At 42.4% G+C, this 18,578-nt stretch overlaps 1 protein-coding gene across 1 annotated transcript in view; it reads left to right on the plus strand.

Annotated features, from left to right (window-relative positions):
* Rpa1 (replication protein A1) overlaps positions 1 to 18,282 on the plus strand; it is a 58,462-nt gene extending 40,180 nt beyond the window's left edge. The window contains exons 9-17 of the mRNA XM_042673809.1: positions 765 to 833; positions 1,093 to 1,285; positions 1,441 to 1,580; positions 1,916 to 2,064; positions 4,381 to 4,513; positions 8,173 to 8,349; positions 12,453 to 12,560; positions 15,991 to 16,077; positions 17,316 to 18,282. Of these exons, the coding sequence (XP_042529743.1) occupies positions 765 to 833; positions 1,093 to 1,285; positions 1,441 to 1,580; positions 1,916 to 2,064; positions 4,381 to 4,513; positions 8,173 to 8,349; positions 12,453 to 12,560; positions 15,991 to 16,077; positions 17,316 to 17,420 (1,161 nt within the window). The 3' untranslated portion in view covers positions 17,421 to 18,282. The remainder of the gene's footprint in view (positions 1 to 764; positions 834 to 1,092; positions 1,286 to 1,440; positions 1,581 to 1,915; positions 2,065 to 4,380; positions 4,514 to 8,172; positions 8,350 to 12,452; positions 12,561 to 15,990; positions 16,078 to 17,315) is intronic.
* Positions 18,283 to 18,578: the final 296 nt, after the last annotated feature.

The following is an 18,578-nucleotide window of genomic DNA, read 5'->3' on the forward strand; positions in this document are numbered from 1 at the left end:
AACATATTGCCTTGACAGAATAGTAAAAGTAAAAATCAAATCAGAAGCAACTTGAAAGCATGACTTGTTATAACGTTTTTGGCAGCGGCTCCTGAGTGTGAAATCATCCGTCATTCAGGTGGCAAGCAGGAGGGAGGCTGCTTGAGTCACCCATGTTCCTCACAGCCCCGTGGGCTTTGGTCGTGTCACTCAGAATCTGGAACTTGAGGCTTTTATTATCACAATATTAAACCTGTCCTTTGTTTTGTTTTGTTTTCTTTCCATCTTAAATTAAATGTGATTACTGGCTTGGCTACTTGACCCTCTCTGGGTTTTTTTGTTGTTTTTTGTTTTGTTTTGTTTTTTTGGTCATGGGGCTTGAACTCTGGGGTTGGGTATTATCCCTCAGCTCTTTAGCTCAAGGGGAGCACTCTACCTCTTGAGCCACAACGCCACTTCTGGTTTTCTGGTGGTTTATTGGAGATAAGAGTCTCATGGACTTTTCCTGCCGTGGCAGGCTTTGAATCGTGATCCTCAGATCTCAGCCTCCTGAGTCGCTAGGATTATAAGCGTGAACCACCGGTGCCCGGCCCCTGTCTTGTTTTGGGGGAGCTGAAAGTATAGCTGTAAAATGTGGGTTTCTGGGATGTCTGCAGCCCTCCCGCAGGTCCCCTTGTGCCACTGCCCCTGAGATGTCATCTTGATGCTAACATGGCTGGCTTTTCACCACTTAAACTGGGATGCAGAACACCACATTCCTAACCTGCTCTTACTTGCTTCTACAGGGTGAAATCAGAGCTACTGCTTTCAATGAGCAAGTGGACAAGTTCTTCCCTCTTATTGAAGTGAATAAGGTACGTTGGGTTGGTGGAGAACTGACAGTTGTATGGAACAGTGAGAATAGTGGTGGGGGAGGGGGTCTCATCCATTAGTGTGTTGTATTCCAATAAAGGGATTCTTCACCCCCTCACCCCAATACCAGGATTTGAACTCAGGGCTGTGTGCTTGCTAAGCATATACTCTGCCACTTGAACCATACTCTCAACCTGCCTAAGGAGTTTTTGCATTCTATGTGATGGACTATCACGTCTCATGGCTTGGCCTCTTTTGCAGGTGTATTATTTCTCAAAAGGCACCCTGAAGATTGCTAACAAACAGTTCTCAGCTGTTAAAAATGACTATGAGATGACCTTCAATAATGAGACTTCTGTCGTGCCCTGCGAAGATGATCATCACTTGCCCACAGTTCAGTTTGATTTCACAGGGATTGGTGACCTAGAGAACAAGTCTAAAGATGCACTTGTAGGTAAGTTCAGGCTTGAGGCCAGGAGAGCAGTGGTGGTTAGTTTATTTGCAGTGTATAGGGAGGTGCAAGGCTTGCTGTGCTTATCATTTGGCCTTTGATCATGTCGTGAAAGGAACCTTGATCACTCCTGCTAAAGACTTGTGCCTGTGTTTTAGACATACTAGGGATCTGCAAGAACTATGAAGATGCCACTAAGGTCACTATCAAGTCTAACAACAGAGAAGTTGCTAAGAGAAACATCTATCTGATGGATACGTCAGGGAAAGTGGTGACTGCTACGCTGTGGGGGGAAGATGTAAGTGCTCACACTGAGCAGAAAGACTCCAGGTGCCTTGTCCTGTCCTGAGTTGGCCACATAGGGATAAAGGGTTGAGCTCCCTGGCAATTACTTGACAACTTTTCTATGAGATGTGCTATGATTTCAGCTTTCTGTAGTAAAATGCTTTTCTTTGTAACTCTAGGAAAGTAGTGGTAGATTAGTTGTCATGTTATCTCTGAGCAGGTTTAACATGAGTGTGAGGTCTGTCTTATATAGATTTCACATGCACAGATTAATATGCATTGTACTATTAACTTTTTCTTGGAATTCCTGCCAGTGATACTTAGATGTATTTGGTGTTTGTTTTGTAGGCAGACAAGTTTGATGGGTCCAGACAGCCGGTAATGGCCATCAAAGGGGTGAGAGTCTCTGATTTTGGTGGACGGAGCCTCTCCGTTCTGTCTTCAAGCACTATCATTATGAATCCTGACATCCCAGAGGCCTATAAGCTGCGTGGATGGTAGGTTTTGTGGGGCTAAATCAAATTTGAGTCTGGGCTTTGAGAAGAGCTGGGTACCATCAGTGTAGGAGCTCTCAACCAAGTAGAAGGCTTCCTAACTGAACGGAACAGTTCCTCTCTCTTGGAGGCTTTATTTATGCCTTCTGAGATGTCTTTAAAGCCCTTAAAGTGACAAGCTCGTAATCCCACAACAAGCCTGGAAAGTCAGAGGAGGCGATTAGAATGTAAGTGCTGTGTGCTGACCTCGATCCTGCCAAAGCAGGGTACGGAGGGGCTTTAGCAGCAGGGTGATACAGGATGTATGCTGAGGGAATCTTTTGCTGCTATGTTTGAGCTGTGTGGGAAGAATGTTCTTTCTTACTCTTGTGCCTCTGGTGCAGGTCACATCTTCTCGAGTGTGTTCACTGTGACTGATATAGCAGGGTGGGAACAATGGACTTTTGTTGCCATTATATTGTTATTCTCAAAGCACTCAAGGGATGAGGAGAGCCTGTTAAAAATTTCACCATATCTAGCTTTTGAAGGCATTAAAACTCTGCCTTAAAAAAGCACTTCGGCCTGAAACATGGTATATAAGAATTGATGTGGTCAGGGAAAACACTTTTAACAAGCCCAAGCTTAAATAATTTGTATAGTTATAGTCACATGGGGACGTGTCAGTTTCCAACTGGGTCTTAGGGCTTAAGTGACTCAAGAACAAGCTCGTATTTCATACTCATCATTTCTGTTTTGAGTCTGATGTCAACAAATAGCACTAGTGTTTTAACAGTTTCTAAACCATCTATAGAAGTGTTCATGTCACTTACGCCATCCTTTTATTTAACTATTCTGGAAGCTGGCATGGCATTATCCAGCAGGGCCTATTATAGTCTGACCAGAAATAACCAGGACTTTGGTTTGGTTTTGCTTGGTTTTCTTCCAGCCTTTGTCTGAAGCACAACCCCCAGTTAATTGTGTGCCCACATTAAGGTGTTCATATTTCATTGTCAGTAACTGGATGCCAGGCAACATAAAAAGACATGCCCATCCCCTGAACAAAATAACTTGTCATTGATCAAAGAGAGGTTTGGTGCACACACACCCCACGCAGCAGGGATTAGTGATGTTTAGATCTTGACTCTAACAAAGTAGAATTTTTATTGTAAGAAGGGCTGCCTCTCTCCTTGCTCTGCTGACTCCTGATGAGCTGTCTTTGGTAGCAAATGTCTCCTTGGAGTTTTTGAAACCATAAACTTGTGTAGCTAGTAGCGGTGAAACAGATTTATGGACTTTGCTGTGCCTCGGTGACGGATTTAGCCGCTTACCTGACAGAATGCGAAGGCAATTGTCTGCAGCTTAGGGCAGCATCCATTCTGCTGGATGCTCTGTTTCTAGAAAGCTTGCTCTGTGTGTGGTTAGCTTTTAGATACTCACCATTGCAATGATGTTGGGCATGTTTTTAATCTCAGGCTGACTATTGTCACAAGTATGTCCCTAATCCTCCCTCTCCCTGGCCTTCATGCCTTTCCTACATGTCAATGATAGGTGGCCAAGAAGTATAATCAATGTTAGTAATAATTTAATACAGATTAATTTGAATTTAATATTGACATAAGTAAAATCTTAATAAGGAGGCAATTCTACAAGAAAATATAGATAATGCCTTCTGGTAGATTGTTTTGGGTTATATAATCAATTGAATTCATGTTGGGCTTAAGCTTTCCACTGAGGAAACTGTTTCCAATATTTCAGTGAGGATAAAAATACAGCTGCTTGCTCAGCTGGGACTCTTACCACTTGAACCACACCAAGTCTGTGAGACCCACCCATCTCCAATTAACCAACAAAAATCATTGGATTGGAGGCGTGGCTTATGTGGTGGAACACCAGCCATGAGCAAAGGCGAGTTCTGAGCTGTAGTACTGATGTACAAGCAAGTGCACACAATGCAGCTGCAACTGAGATGAGCAGTAGTAATGCAAAGGACTGTACTAGAGCTCTACATTGTAGCTTACAATTGTTGACTTTCACAGTATTTTTAGGCCTCAATCCTGGCTACTCTTCCTGTGCAGAGGTAGTCTAGGGAAGGGTCTGTGGTACTTTGGCACTGATTGTCTTGACCACTGGGGGGCATCAAAGCAAATGAGATCAAAGGAAAAAACACTTTCTTCCTTAGACTAAGGTAAAACAGAAGATGCTAATTTGAGCCCACATGACAGGATGGATGTGAAAGCTGGTGGGGGTAGATGCCTTTATCTAGTAAGTAGAAACAAGAAGCATGTTTTGAGAAGTATATACAAATCAAGTCCCTATGGTCCTTATTATTTATTTTTTCAGGTTTGACTCAGAAGGACAAGCCTTAGATGGTGTTTCCATCTCTGATCAAAGGGGTGGAGGAACAGGAGGCAGCAACACCAACTGGAAAACATTATATGAGGTTAAATTGGAGAACCTGGGCCAAGGTGACAAGGTATTTTTACGTTCTTCACTGTCTCCACAAAAGCATGCAAAAGTGTACAGAGGCCTGAATTTTGAGATCTGGTTTGTGATACCAGCTGTCAGGTGTTCATTCTTACCTGGGACTTTGTCCAGGCCTAATGAACCAATGCTGTCTAACTTTAAAGTGTGTTGTAGCCCTTCCCTGCATTAAGGCAGAAAAATGGGAAGGCTCAGAGGATCTCAAGAAAGTGATCATTTCTGAGCCCTGTATTATAACTACATTGTAAACTGACTTTGGGTTTACATTACTTTTCTAATTGCTTCTACAAATCAAAGTACTCACTGGTCACAAATACTTTATTTCTTCTGTGGTACTGCGGTTTAAACTCAGGGCTTCATACTTACTAGGCAGGTGTCCTACCACTTGAGCCTCAGCTCCAGCCCCTACAAAGACTTTTTTTTTTTGAGTGGGAAATCATCCAGGCTCAGTGTTCAGCATCAGGCAGTTCCCCATTTGTGTTCTACAGCCCCCTACAAGTTGAGGGCTGCAGATGGACCCCACTGGGGACTGACTGGTATTTGACTTTACTTATAGCTTTCCTGTCAGAATGTGTGGGATAACCCTCCCACTGTCTTGACCTAACCTGTGTTCTGTCAGCAGGTTAGGTCATTTGAATATTTAAATAAATGGTTTACATATTTAAATCACTTATTTCTTTTATGCACCCTGATCCCTTGCTGTCAGCATATACAATGCAGGTTTTATTTCTTACTGTCTGATTTCACAGTACATCCCTATCCATCACTGTCATCAACAGAAACTCACAATGCTTTTATAGAGCGTTGTGAGAATTAAACATGGGATAAATCTGTGTTCTCCTGTCATAGGAACAGCCACTCTTCTCATTTTCTTGCCTCCCAGTTTCTCTCTTGATCTAAAGATAGTATGTGATAAGAAATGGGGCATACCAAGTACCTAGACTTTCTGCATGTCTGCACCTAGACTTTCAAGTCATGTCTTGAGTCTGGACCTGACATGGAAATACGGGAAAGCTCCAGGGATTTACCTAAGAGACTTACTTTCTTGTAGAGCTTTTTGTTATTGGTGGTGGTGGTTATGGGGCTTGAACTCTGGGCCTGGGTGCTGTCCCTCAGCTCTTCAGCTCAAGGCTAGCGCTCTACCACTTGAGCCACAACACAACTTCTGGTTTTCTGGTAGTTAATTAGAGATGAGTTTCACGAACTTTCCTGCCCGGGCTGGCTTTGAACTGAAATCCTCAGATCTCAGCCTCCTGAATAGCTAAGATTACAGGTGTGAGCCACCAGTGCTCGGCACTTCCAGCTTTTTCTGAGTAGTTTATTGGAGATGAAAGTCATAGATTTTTCTGCCCTGGCTGCCTTTGAACCACAGTCATCTGATCTTAGCCTCTTGAGTAGCTAGGATTACAGGCATGAGCCACTACTGCCCGCCTTTCTCTAGAGCTTTCTTTTTCTTTTTGTTTGGTGGAGCTGAGGTTAGAACCTATGGCCTTGTGGGTGCTATGTGAGCACTCTACCACTGGGCTACAGCCCTAGCTCTAGAACCTTCTACACGGGGAAGTAGCTAGATTCTTTTAAGCATTCACCTTGTTTTGTCTCTGAAACCACTGCTTGGAGATATCAAGTACAAATTAAAACAATTCGGGGAGGCGAAGGACACATGTTTTCTCTTGTATATAGAAGCTAGAAATAATTTATAAATGTATTAACTGAAATACAGTATTTGCAGAGGAGAATTTAAATTTTAATTCCTTAGAAAAACTAACCACAGTACAACAAAATGATACCAGGAAATAGGTACTTGAAAGGTATAGGAGAAGGTCAAGGGGAGGGGAGTAGCGGAATGAAGAAAGAAAAGGGGGAGAATGCAGTCACAGTACTCCACTCAATGGAGTGGAGGGGTTAGCTTGTTATAAAAGGGATAAAATGAAGTAAGGGGGTGACATTGATCAAGATGTATTCATAAACTGATTTGTTGAATGGTAACTACTTTGTTCAGCCACTTGAAGATATTTTTTAAAATACAGTAAAAATAAATTTTAAAAGCTCTGGAGACTCAGGAGGGGGTTGAAAGTCAAAACAAATATCAACAAAAAGCCAAGCACAATTTAGTGCTTTCTGGATTGACTTGTCAGTGATTTCTATACTTACAAGGCACAGATCCTCATTCATGGGTATTTTTGTGTTCTGAGGCAATTGCTTGTTGTTAGTAAAGTTTTATTGGAACAAAGACAGCTGCTTCCATCTACATGTTGTCTCATGCCCCACAACAGGGGTTTCTGAGGAATTGAAGAAGAGACAATGACTGAATGGCTTATCGGACCTGAAGCTGAATAATAAATTATCCAGCTAAGTTTCTTGGTTAATGACCGAGAAATCACTGGTCTTAGCTTTAGTGTGGGAGTGGGAGGAGTAGTTGATCATAGCTACTCTAAATCTTTTATTTACTTATATATTTTTGGTGGTAATGATGGTACTGGGGCTTAAACTGAGGGTCTAGGTGTTATGCCTTAGTTACCTGCTCAAGGCTGGCATTCTACCACTTGAGTCAGAGCTTCACCTCTCGCTTTTTGCTGGTTAATTGGAGGTAAGAATCTTATGGGCTTTCCTGCCCAGGCTGGCTTTGAATTGGGATCCTCAGAGCTCAACCTCTTGAGTAGCTAGGATTACAGGTGTGAGACACCTGGATACATGTATACATACAAACGCACACACATACACACACACACATAGGCATGCACGTTCATAGTAGGGCTTGAACTTAGTGCCTGACACTCTTTCTTGGCCTTTTTACTCATGCTTGATACTCTACCACTTGGAACCATACTTTTACTTTTAGCCTTTAGATGGATAATTGGAGATGAGTCTCTCAGAGGGGCTGGGAAGGGGGCTCAGTGGTAGAGTGCTTGCCTATTATGTATGAAGCCCCGTTCGATTCCTCAATACCACATAAAAAAAGTTGGAAGTGGTGCTGTGGCTCAAGTAGTAGAGCAAGAGAAGCTCAGGGACAGTACCTAGGCCCTGAGTTCAAGCCCTAGGACTGGCAAAAAAAAAAAAAAAAGAGTCAGATTTGTCTGCTTGAACTGACTTCAAACCATGATCCTCAGTTGGGTGCCAGTGGCTCATGCCTGTAATCCTAGCTACTCAGGAGGCTGAGATCTGAGGATCATAGTTCAAAGCCAGCCTGGGAAGGAAAGTTCATGAGTCTCTTATCTCCAATTAACCACCAGAAAACAGGAAGTGGTGCTGTGGCTTGAGTGGTGAAGCGCTAGCCTTGAGCTGAAGAGCTCAAGAGTTCAAGCCCTACAACCGACCAAAAACAAACAAAAAACCCATGAGCCTCACATCTCAGACTTCTGAATATCTAGGATTTAGGCATGAACCACTTGTGCCTGGCTTGAATTAACTCTTATTAAGAAGGAATTTTGTACCTTAGAATTTGGTTTATTTCCTCCCTGGGTTTGTACGCAATGCATGCTATTTCTGAAACTGCAGAATGAATGGTTCCCATAATTGTTTTGTGAGCTTAGGACAGGAACACATGTAAGTACTTGACATCTGTGTGTAAGGGCAGCTTTGAGCCCCATCTGGTTGGTTCCAGCCCCAAATGCAGGTGTGTTCTCACATTCCCCCTTTATTATTCTTGTAAAGGCGGACTATTTCAGCTCTGTAGCCACGATAGTGTATCTTCGCAAAGAGAACTGTATGTACCAAGCCTGCCCATCTCAGGACTGCAATAAGAAAGTGATTGACCAGCAGAATGGCCTGTATCGCTGTGAAAAGTGTGACCGGGAATTTCCTAACTTCAAATACCGCATGATCTTGTCGGTACGTACAGTGGGAGATGAGAAGCTCTGGCATGTTTATTGACTCGCTGTCATACGCTAGCATTACATTAGAAGCACCAAAGCATTTGTGGTGGGGAGCTTGTGGATGAGTGCATGAAGAAGTAAGGACCTTGCACCACCTGAATGACTGTTCTTCTACTAAAAGGATTTTTTGTTTTGTTTTGTACTGGGTTTTTTTTTTTTTTTTTTTTTTTTTAATCTTTGGGCTGAACTCAGAGCCTGGGCACCGTCCCTGAACTTCTTTTGCTCAAGGCTAGCCCTCTATCACTTGAGCCACAGTGACATGTCTAGCTTTTTCTGTTTATGTGGTACTGATGAATTGAACTCAGGGCTTCATGCATGCTAGGCAAGCACTCTACCACTAAGCCACATTCCCAGCTCTTGTGCTGGTCTTGAGAGTTGAACTCAGACTGGCTACTATTCCTGAGCTGCTTTTGTTCATGGCTAGTGCTCTAGCACTGGAGCCACAGCTCTACTTCCAGCTTTTGGGTGGTTAATTGGAGATAAGAGTCTCATGGACGTTGCTGCCCAGGCTGGCTTTGAACCCTGATCCTCAGATTTCAGCCTCCTCCTGAGTAGCTAGGATTACAGGCATGAGTCTCTTGGCACCCTGGCCAATTTCCACTCATTCTATATGGTTACAACATTGGTAGCACTCATATTTGAAATGCTATTTCTGGACAGCAGTAACTGTACTTAGACATCACTTGTATCTATAAGTTATTTAAGCATATATATCTAGATATACCTATATCTAGTTCTTTTTTTTTAAGGGGTTCATTGTTACTCTTAACATTGGAATGTGAGGTAGTGTTGTGACTTTTTTGCATTGTAAAGATTTTTTTGTTGTGGTGGTTTGAATGAAAGGTATACTTTTAGTGATAGTAACTAAACAATAAAGAAAGGGCATTCTGTTTTTCTCGAAAGTGATTTGGCAGTAATATATCAGAAGGCTTAAAAGCATTTATATTTTTTAACACAGTAACCAGCTGGAGGAATTTATTCCAAAGAAATAACCAGAGATGTCACAGCTATGTAAAGCTGTCTGTCACACTGCTGTTTATTTTAGAAGGTTGGATATAACTCGCATGTCCCTCCTGCTCTGCTAATTCCTTTGTTGAACAACCATCATCACTGTGAAGGCCTTTGAATTTACCACTTACTATTTGACAGTATTTGAAAACTTTCCTTATGAAGACTATTAAATGACATAAGTAAAGATTCAGACTTTATTCATTCCAGATAGAAAATACTAAAGAGTCTGTTTTCTGTGGTCTTGAGGGATATTCATAGATAGAACCAGACTGGGAGAAGGAATACAAGACCAGATTGTTGCCGGTGGTTATTTCTGGTTGGTTCTTTATTTTCTTCAGTATACTTTTCTATAGTTTCATTTTTTTTTTCCGTGCAATGTATATTCTCATAATTAGATGGTCTTTTTGTTGTTGTTCTTTTAGTACTGGGAATTGAACCCAAGGCCTCCAGCTTAAAGCAAATGTTCTTGTATTTGAGCCACATCCTTGGTCCTTTTCTTGTCAGCCTTTTTTTTTTTTTTTTTTTAAATTTTTTTGCCTGTCCTGGGGCCGGAACTCTGGCCCTGGACGCTGTCACTCAGCTCTTCAGCTCAAGGCTAGGGCTCTACCACTGGAATCACAGCACCACTTCTGGCTTTTTCGGTTTATGTGGTACTGAGGAATCGAACCCAGGGCCTCATGCTTGCAAGGCGTGCACTCTACCGCTGAGCTACCTTCCCAGCCCCGGTCCTTTTCTTTTTAAGCTAGGATCTGAAACTCATGGTCCAACTCCACTGCCTGCCAAGTTGCTATGATAACGAGTGTGCATCACCACTCTCAGCTCTTGATATAAAAGAAATTTTAAAGAAATATTTTTAGATAAAAGGGATTTGGGGGCAATTGTGGGAAAGTGAAGGATAGAGTGACATTGTCCAAAAAGAATTGTATTCATTACTTGACTTAAGAGAAATGGTAACCCCTGTGTTAACAAACCTTAATAACAATAAAAGGATTCCATCTATTCTTTCTAAACTCTAATTGTACTAAATGGTGGGTCACTTAAGAGCCTTTTTGTGGGGGGGGGGGGGTTAGTCGTGGGGCTTGAACTCTGAGCCTGGGCGCTGTCCATCAGTTCAAGTCGAGCGCTCTACCACTTGAGCCCATATGCCACTACCAGTTTTCTGGTGATTAATTGGAGATAAGAGTCTCACAGGACTTGCCTGCCCAGACTGGCTTTGAACCAAGATCCTCAGATCATTCAACCAAGATGAAGGAAAGCATTTTAGATAGTTAATTCCGTGGCTCCTCAGTAGTGGAATTCCCTTCCCAATTGTTTTATTTGAACATCTGTGTCTGTGTCTCTGCTATTCTTACCTGTTGATAGATGCTCAGGACTGGTGGTTCCAGTGTGTGCCACCATTACCTTGAGTTTGTCAATGCTTTTAACTTTTCTTGTCACCTTATTTCCATAACATTGTATAGTCAAAGCCCCATGAACTTAAAAAACAAAATTGTCAAAATGAAGCCTTTAAACACAACCATCACCCTCTTTTTTTTTCTTTTTTTTTCTCAGTCATGGGGCTTGAACTCTGGGCCTGAGTGCTGTCCCTCACTGATCTGTTCAGCTCAAGGCTAGTAGTGCTCCACCACTTGAGCCACAGCACCACTTCTAGTTTTTTGGTGGTTTATTGGAGATAAGAGTTTCATAGCCTTTTCTGCATGAGCTGGCTGTGAACCATGATCCTCAGATCTCAGCCTCCTGAGTAGCTAGGATTACAGTGTAAGCCACCAGTGCCTGGCCGTCACCCTCATTTCTATACTGCCTTTTACTCAGCAACTGAATTTTTGAAAATCTGCTTTCTGTCTTTATCCTTCCCAATTTAATTTTATACCATATGCACAGTTGGGGACATTTGATTGCCCATTTCTACTGCTAGGTAGATTCAGTGGCTGGCAAAGACCCTTTAGCACTGGTACTGAAATTGTTTGGGATGTTCAGTGGTGATTTAGAGCCATCAAAGAGCTCCTTGTGTGTGGCAGGAAAATAAATGCACAATTTAAAATGCCAAGAACAAGCACCAAGTGTGGTGACATATACCTGTAATCCCAGCACCTGGGATACTGAGGCAGGAATATCACAAGTTCCAAGCTAGCCTGGGCTCTTATGACAAGATCCTCCTCTCTCCCCCCAAAAAAAGAAGTAAAAATAAAAATCAAATTCAGTGGACCTACCCTGACAGAGCTTATTCAAAATCTTTAGGGCAAAATCTGTTGCATCTGGAGGGGCGCTAGATCTAATATGCCTGGATTCTGCCTCTGTCTCCACGTAGATCTGAAATCACACATCCACCCGATTACTTTTTAAACCTGTTTCATGATCTCTGTCACCATTTTTAGAAAGGATGTAGTTCACATGCCCAGTAACCCCATTATAAGTTGAAGGTGTAAGTGGAAAGTTTGTTTTTTTGTTTTTTGTTTTTTGGGGTTTTTTTGGGTCCGGTCGTGGGGCCTGAACTCTGGGACTGGGTGCTGTCCCTCAGCTCTTCAGCTCAAGGCTAGCACTCTACCACTTGAGCCACAGCGCCACTTCCAGCTTTTTTTTTCTGCTTATGTGGTGCTGAGGAATCGAACCCAGGGCCTCAAGCATGCAAGGCGAGCACTCTACCACTGAGCCACCTTCCCAGCCCAAGTGGAAAGTTTAATACGCATAACCTACTAACTGTCTTGCTTATTAGCCTTGCCTACATTAAGTGTGCTCAGAGCACCTGCATAGCCTACAATTGGGCAAAATCCTCTGGCATAAAGCCTGTTTTACAGTAAAGTGTTGAATGTCATATGGCAATACTAAAAGTAAAAACCAGACTGGTGGGGGAGCATGTGCTTTTGCATACTGAGGGAAAATCATGAGGTCAAGCCATCAGACATCAGGGACCTTAAGTATATAGGATGATAGTATATTGTTATGTGGAAGTTACTTTAATGAGTGAAGAAAAGTGATCTTCCATTCTCCTTAATATGTCTTCCTTTTATTATGCGTTTGTTGCGATAACAGAGTTGTGTTTGTTCTTAGGCCAATATTGCCGATTTTCAGGAGAATCAGTGGGTGACTTGTTTCCAGGAGTCAGCTGAAGTGATCCTTGGACAGAATGCTGCTTACCTCGGGGAACTCAAAGAGAAGGTCAGCCACATACTTCACCATAGTTTATAAACTCTCTGCTTAAACTCTGAATTTATTGATTTGTTTGTGCCAGCACTGGAACTTGAACTCAGGGCTTGGGCACTGTCCCTTAGCTTTTTCCGTGCAAGACTGTTCCACTTGTGGCTTTTTGCTAGTTAATTAGAGATGAAAGTCTCACAGACTTTGCTGCCTGCACTGGCTGCTGGCTTTAAACCACAATCCTCAGATCTCAGTCTCCTGAGTAGCTTAAGATACAGACATTTTTTTTAATTACCAAGCTGTCCATCACCCACTATTCTCTGGTCTCACCTCCCATGTGGCTAGGATGACAGGCTTGAACTCCAGCACCCAAGTCATTTTGCTTTTATCTACTAGATTGATTTAATTGAGAAAGTAGAGATAAAACAGCTAAAAGCTGTATTTTCTAGGCCATGAAAATTGGGACCCATTTATACACAGTGTTCTTTTTTCCCATTTCCTCCAAATTGGGTAGGCCACAGAGAAATAAGAATTGGCTGCTGGTATTTTTCTTACTCTTTTCTGTCCTCAGTTCTGTCTGGTTGGTTCAGTTCGTAAGATCTCTGAAAATTGTCTCAACCAAATCCTTTTGTAGAAATAACTGGAATTGACTTTAAATTGTGATAGTATCTTTTATCTATTTTGCTTGGTCCTCTATTTTCCTATCAGATTTTAAGGCCAAAGGCAGCCTTTCAGGATTTTTTATGGGCTTATTATATTTGGCTGTTCTGTCGACTGGTGAAAGAGGAAGTGTGGAAACTTCCCTCAGAAACCATCATGTTCTTGGAGTGTGCATCCATGCTTCCCTAATCTGTAAGAATAATGGCAACTCACATAATTTTTCAAAGGTTTAATACATTATTTATATATTGAGAATCCATAGAATGATTTTTTTTGGGTTTTTTGTTTGTTCTGTCAGATAACTTCTATTTTTAAAAAAAGTCTCTATGATAGAACCATTTGCATGCTACATAGTGCTTGCCAAATACTTAGCTTAGCTGGGCATGGGCGTATGTATATGCCTGTAGTCTGAGCTACTCAGGAGGCTGATGCAGGAGAATCACAAGTACAAGGTGGCCTGCCTGATCTATTTAGCAAGTTTAAAGTCAGCCTGGACAGCTTAGTAATACCTTGCCTCAAAATTAAAAAAAGAAAATACCTAGCCTGTACAAACCACTATTTTTTATCCTCAGTACAAAAAAAAAGGCCAGGTGCTGGTGCTCATGCTCGTAACCTTATCTACTCAGGAGATTGAGATCTGAGGATTGTGGTTCAAAGCCAGCCCAGGCAGGAATGTCCATGAGACTCTTACCTCCAAATTAACCCCCAAGAAAACTGGAAGTAGCACTGTGGCTCAAAGTGGTACAGTGTTAGCCTTGAGCAAAAGAACTCAAGGATAGTGCCCAGGCCTCAAGTTCAAGCCCCATGACTGATCAAAATAATAAATTAAAAATGAAAATAAAGAACTTATGAACTATTTGTTTTATACGTGTATTATCACTGTTAAGTTTTTGCATTTTATATAAAATACATTCTCTGCTGGGGCATAGCTCAGAGGTACCACACCAGCTTAGCAAGTATGAGTACCACAAAAAAATATAAATGCATAAGTAAAAAGATTCTCTAATTCCTCCTGTCTTTCTCTCCACCCACCCCCACCCCCCCCACCCCCGCCAGTCCTGGGGCTTGAACTCAGGCCTGGGCACTCTCTCTGAGTGTGTTTTGCTTAAGGGTAGCACTCTTCCACTTGATCCACAGCGCCAATTTCAGTTTTTTCTGTTTATATGGTACTGAGGAATTGAATCCAGGGCTTCATGCATTCTAGCAAGTACTCTATCACTAAGCCACATTTCCAGCCCTACTGTCATTGTTAATAACGGAACTTCCATAGTATTTGAAAAGTAGGAGGCAGAGAGGGGACTGCGTTTCTTGACCTTATCTGACCTTGACCCACTCCACTTGTTTCTTTTTCTTGCTCTCTGAGTCAATAGCTTTGAGGCTGAAATAATGAGTAAGCCTATAACAATTTTTCCTTCCTTCCTTCCTTCCTTCCTTCCTTCCTTCCTTCCTTCCTTCCTTCCTTCCTTCCTTCCTTCCTTCCTTCCTTCCTTCCTTCCTTCCTTCTTTCCTTCCTTCCTTCCTTCCTTCCTTCCTTCCTTCCTTCTTTTGTTGGTTGTGGAGCTTAAACTCTGGGTCTGGGCACTGTCCCTCAGCTCTTCAGTTCAAAGCTAGAGCTCTGCCACTTGATCCACAGCGCCACTTCTGGCTTTTTCTGCTTAGGTGGTGCTGAGGAATCAAACCCAGGGCCCTCATGTATACAAGGCAAGCACTCTACCACTGAGCCACCTTCCCAGCCCAATTTGACTTCTCTTAAAAGTATTTTCCTACCTGTTAGGTGAAGCCTACTGGGTCCCAGATCATTTCATTTAGAATCTTAGAATAGTATTTTTGCTGAGTGTTTTAATTTTTGGTGTGAAAAATTATATAGAACCTTTATCATTGCAACCTTTTTACTTTTTGTCGTAACAGTTTTGAATCATGTAGTTAACTATCTACCCTGTTGTGCCAGCACTATTCCTCTCTTCAACTCTTCCAACTTTCAAACCAAAACTCTGTACCCATTAAATTGCAACTCCTTAGCAAGGTGCTGGTGGCTCATACCTGTAACTCTAGCTACTCAGGAGGCTGAGATCTGAGGATCTCAGTTTAAAGCCAGCCCTGGGAGGACTCATGTCCAGTCAACCACCAGAAAACCAGAAGTGGCACTGTTGTTCAAAGTGGTAGACACTAACCTTTAGCGAAAGAGCTCAGGGATAGCACCCAGGTCCTGTGTTCAAGCCCCACAAAAAATAAAAATTGCAGCTCCTTTCCTGTTCTTGCCCTCCTGCCAGCCCAGCAACCACCAATCCTACAAATTCAATCACCTATGGATCAAAAATATTTATAGAGGGAAAATTATACCTGTATTGGCCATGTACAGATGTTTTTCCTGTAAACAACAGTATAATAACTGCTTAGGTGGTATATACATTGTATCAGGTATTTGGATCCTTCAGAGGATATAAAACCTACAGGAATGTTATGTGAATGAGTTCGTAAACATCTTTGGATTTTGGTATCTACTTTAGAGTCCTGGAACCAATCTCCTGAAAATACCAAGGGAGAGTTATACTCTTGAGTGTTTTGTTTTGTTTTGTTTTGTTTTTGCTGGTCCTGGGGCTTGGACTCTGGGCTTGGGTTCCGTTCTTGAGCAAAAAAAGCTCAGGGACAGTGCCTGGTCCCTGAGTTCAAGCCTCAGGACTGACAAAAACAAAAAACTGTAAGTTAATTGTTCTTAAGTAATTTCAGACCATGAAGGTGAGACTTGCCAAAGCCTAACAAGTTGTTCAGTGGTTTCTATGTGTTGTTGCAGAATGAGCAGGCATTTGACGAAGTTTTCCAGAATGCCAACTTCCGAACTTTCACCTTCAGAGTCAGGGTCAAACTGGAGACCTATAATGTAAGTCAGGCTGCTGAGGATTGGGGGTGGGGTAGGGGGTGGTTAGCGATGGGAAGTCGCCCTTTATTGCCTGCAGCAGCCTTCTAGAATTCTTTCTTGTCAGTGAATTGTCTACTTCCATGCCAATTTGAGGTGCCATTACGAACCTCACTTGCAGATGAGGAAATAGATTTAGAGGTTCTGTGTCTTATCTAAATATGTAGAACATGTAGAGGAAATGCTCTGTGGCTTTCTTTGTTGGAGAAGAGGAAGTTGTATGTTATACCTGTAATCTCAGCACAGGACATAGCAATGGAGGATTGTGCTACATAGCTGGACCCTGTCTCAAATTTAGAAATAAATAAATAAATAAACTAGTATTTTTTTTTTTTTTTGGTCTGTGAACTGACAATGTATATAGTGTGCAGCAGACTTTCTCTGCCTGCAAGTTTAGGTTTTGAAGATTGTATATGAGTTCAAATTATGTTGAAAATTTCTGCAGTGGTCTATGGTGACCCAGGTAGTCAGAATGGGCAGCATTTAGCGGGCACTGTGGGATACATGTGTCTCACTGGTCCTCACAGCACCTGTGGGTCGGCACGGTCCTTATCCCCATTTTCTCATGCAGAGAACAAAAATGAGCCTGAGTCTTTGCTCTTAACCACACTAGTAAATAGCACCCTGCTTCCAACCCCTTCCCCACGCCAGCCACTGGGCTGAAGCGCCTTGTCTTCGTCTAAAGACACCCCACAGTCCACTCATGGACTTTCTTGCTTGTGCTGGCTTTAAAACGAGATCTTAAGATTTCATCCTCCTGAGTAACTAGGATTACAAGCATGAACCACCAACGTCTGGCTTGGCTGAGCTTTTTCTTGAGCGGAAGACAGCTTTCAGAGTTAGCTTTGTGGCTTTCTCAAGTTATTTACCCTTTTTGGCTCCTGTTTGTGCCTCTGTAGAGAGAATTAAGAGATAGGAACACCCTCCAAAGTCTTTTCCTTTAAGACCTTAAGTCTCTAGGTGTTGGGAAGCTGAGGACAAGAGAAAGAATCTGTGAAGTGGGGATCTGGCTGTTGTCCCAGCAGCGGGAATTCTGGGACAGGCTCCCACTCGGGGTGTTCACTGGGAATTACTAAACTGAATGCAGCATGTGCTTCGTCCTGCTGGGCTAGTTGGAGCCACTGAAGCAAAGAAGGTTATCACCACTGCTCCATGCTGGGGCCAGTCATCATCCCTCACAACCAGCTTTTCTTTTTTCAAAGGACGAGTCTCGAATTAAGGCCACTGTGATGGACGTGAAGCCTGTGGACTACAGGGAGTATGGCCGGAGGCTGGTCACACTCATCAGGAAGAATGCCCTGCTGTGAGGAGAGCCATGCTTATGGGACAGAAGTTTGAGGTGGAATCTACTTCCTGCCCCCATGTGACCCCCACACCCTCATCAGTTACACAGGAGCCTCTTCATGGTGGACAGTTTCTTCTGTGTACCTCTTGGGATGCATTAGTGGACAAAGGATATACTCAGAGGGCTGTGGTGTAAACTGTCAGACCTGGAGGTCAGCCAGCAGGTAGCGTAGCCCTCCTAGTCCCTCCCTTTTGACTTCAGATTTCTGTCAGATTTATTAAGAATTCAAGCAAGAATTATGTCAAGAAATTGACCCTCCCTACAGACAGTGAAGTAAATTATGTCACTTGAGTTTTGCTTCTCCAGTACTGACACCTTCACAACTTGGGTTCTTCCTGGGAGGAGGGAGTGGGGAACTGAGGTGTTGATTAAGTGTATCTTCCTGGAATTCAGAGGCTCACTCTTTCTACATTTGCCACATGGTTGTTAGTGCTTGGAATGGCAGTAGAGTAGAATTATTAATCAAAGGCCTATCTTTTATATCTGAAGACTACCCTTCCTTCAGGGTTTAATAGATTTAATAGACTAAGTCAGAAGGGTCTGATATTAATCAAAATTGTCTCTTCTGAGGATGGCTGATAAGCATTGACTTGCTGTCCCCTGGGGACATCCAGGCAACTACAAAGCATTGCTTGGGTTTTCACTTCAATTAATGTTGCATTTTGGTTGGCGAATGCACACTTTTTGTACCTGTACATACTTCTTGCATTTGTGTGTTTATTTCTTGATTAAAGCTCGTTAAGTAGAAAAGATTTTGAAGGGAGAGACGCTCCCCTTGTTTCCCTTACTTTGTTTTAATAAACAGTATGTTCTTTGCTTGTGAATTCTACTTTCTTTGAATGTAAAGGGTTCTTGTAACTGGAAAGCAATTAATTAGTCTTCATAATAAATGTTCACTTGGGAGAAATGTTAACTCATTACAGACTCAGAGATTAGTCTGAGATTACTAATGTTTGTAACCCTGAAATACATCTTTCAAAGAATGAAAACACCAAAAAAGGAAAAACCATTGTGCCCAGCAATGCTGATGATCTAGCACTTTGAGGTTTTATTGATGTTTACACAGCAGTCTAACACCAAGCAGGCTTTGAAATGTGTACAGACAGTGAGCGAGTAAGAA

This window comes from Dipodomys spectabilis, unplaced genomic scaffold, assembly GCF_019054845.1.
Source record: "Dipodomys spectabilis isolate Male_0828 unplaced genomic scaffold, ASM1905484v1 ptg000018l, whole genome shotgun sequence".
Lineage (NCBI taxonomy): Eukaryota > Metazoa > Chordata > Mammalia > Rodentia > Heteromyidae > Dipodomys > Dipodomys spectabilis.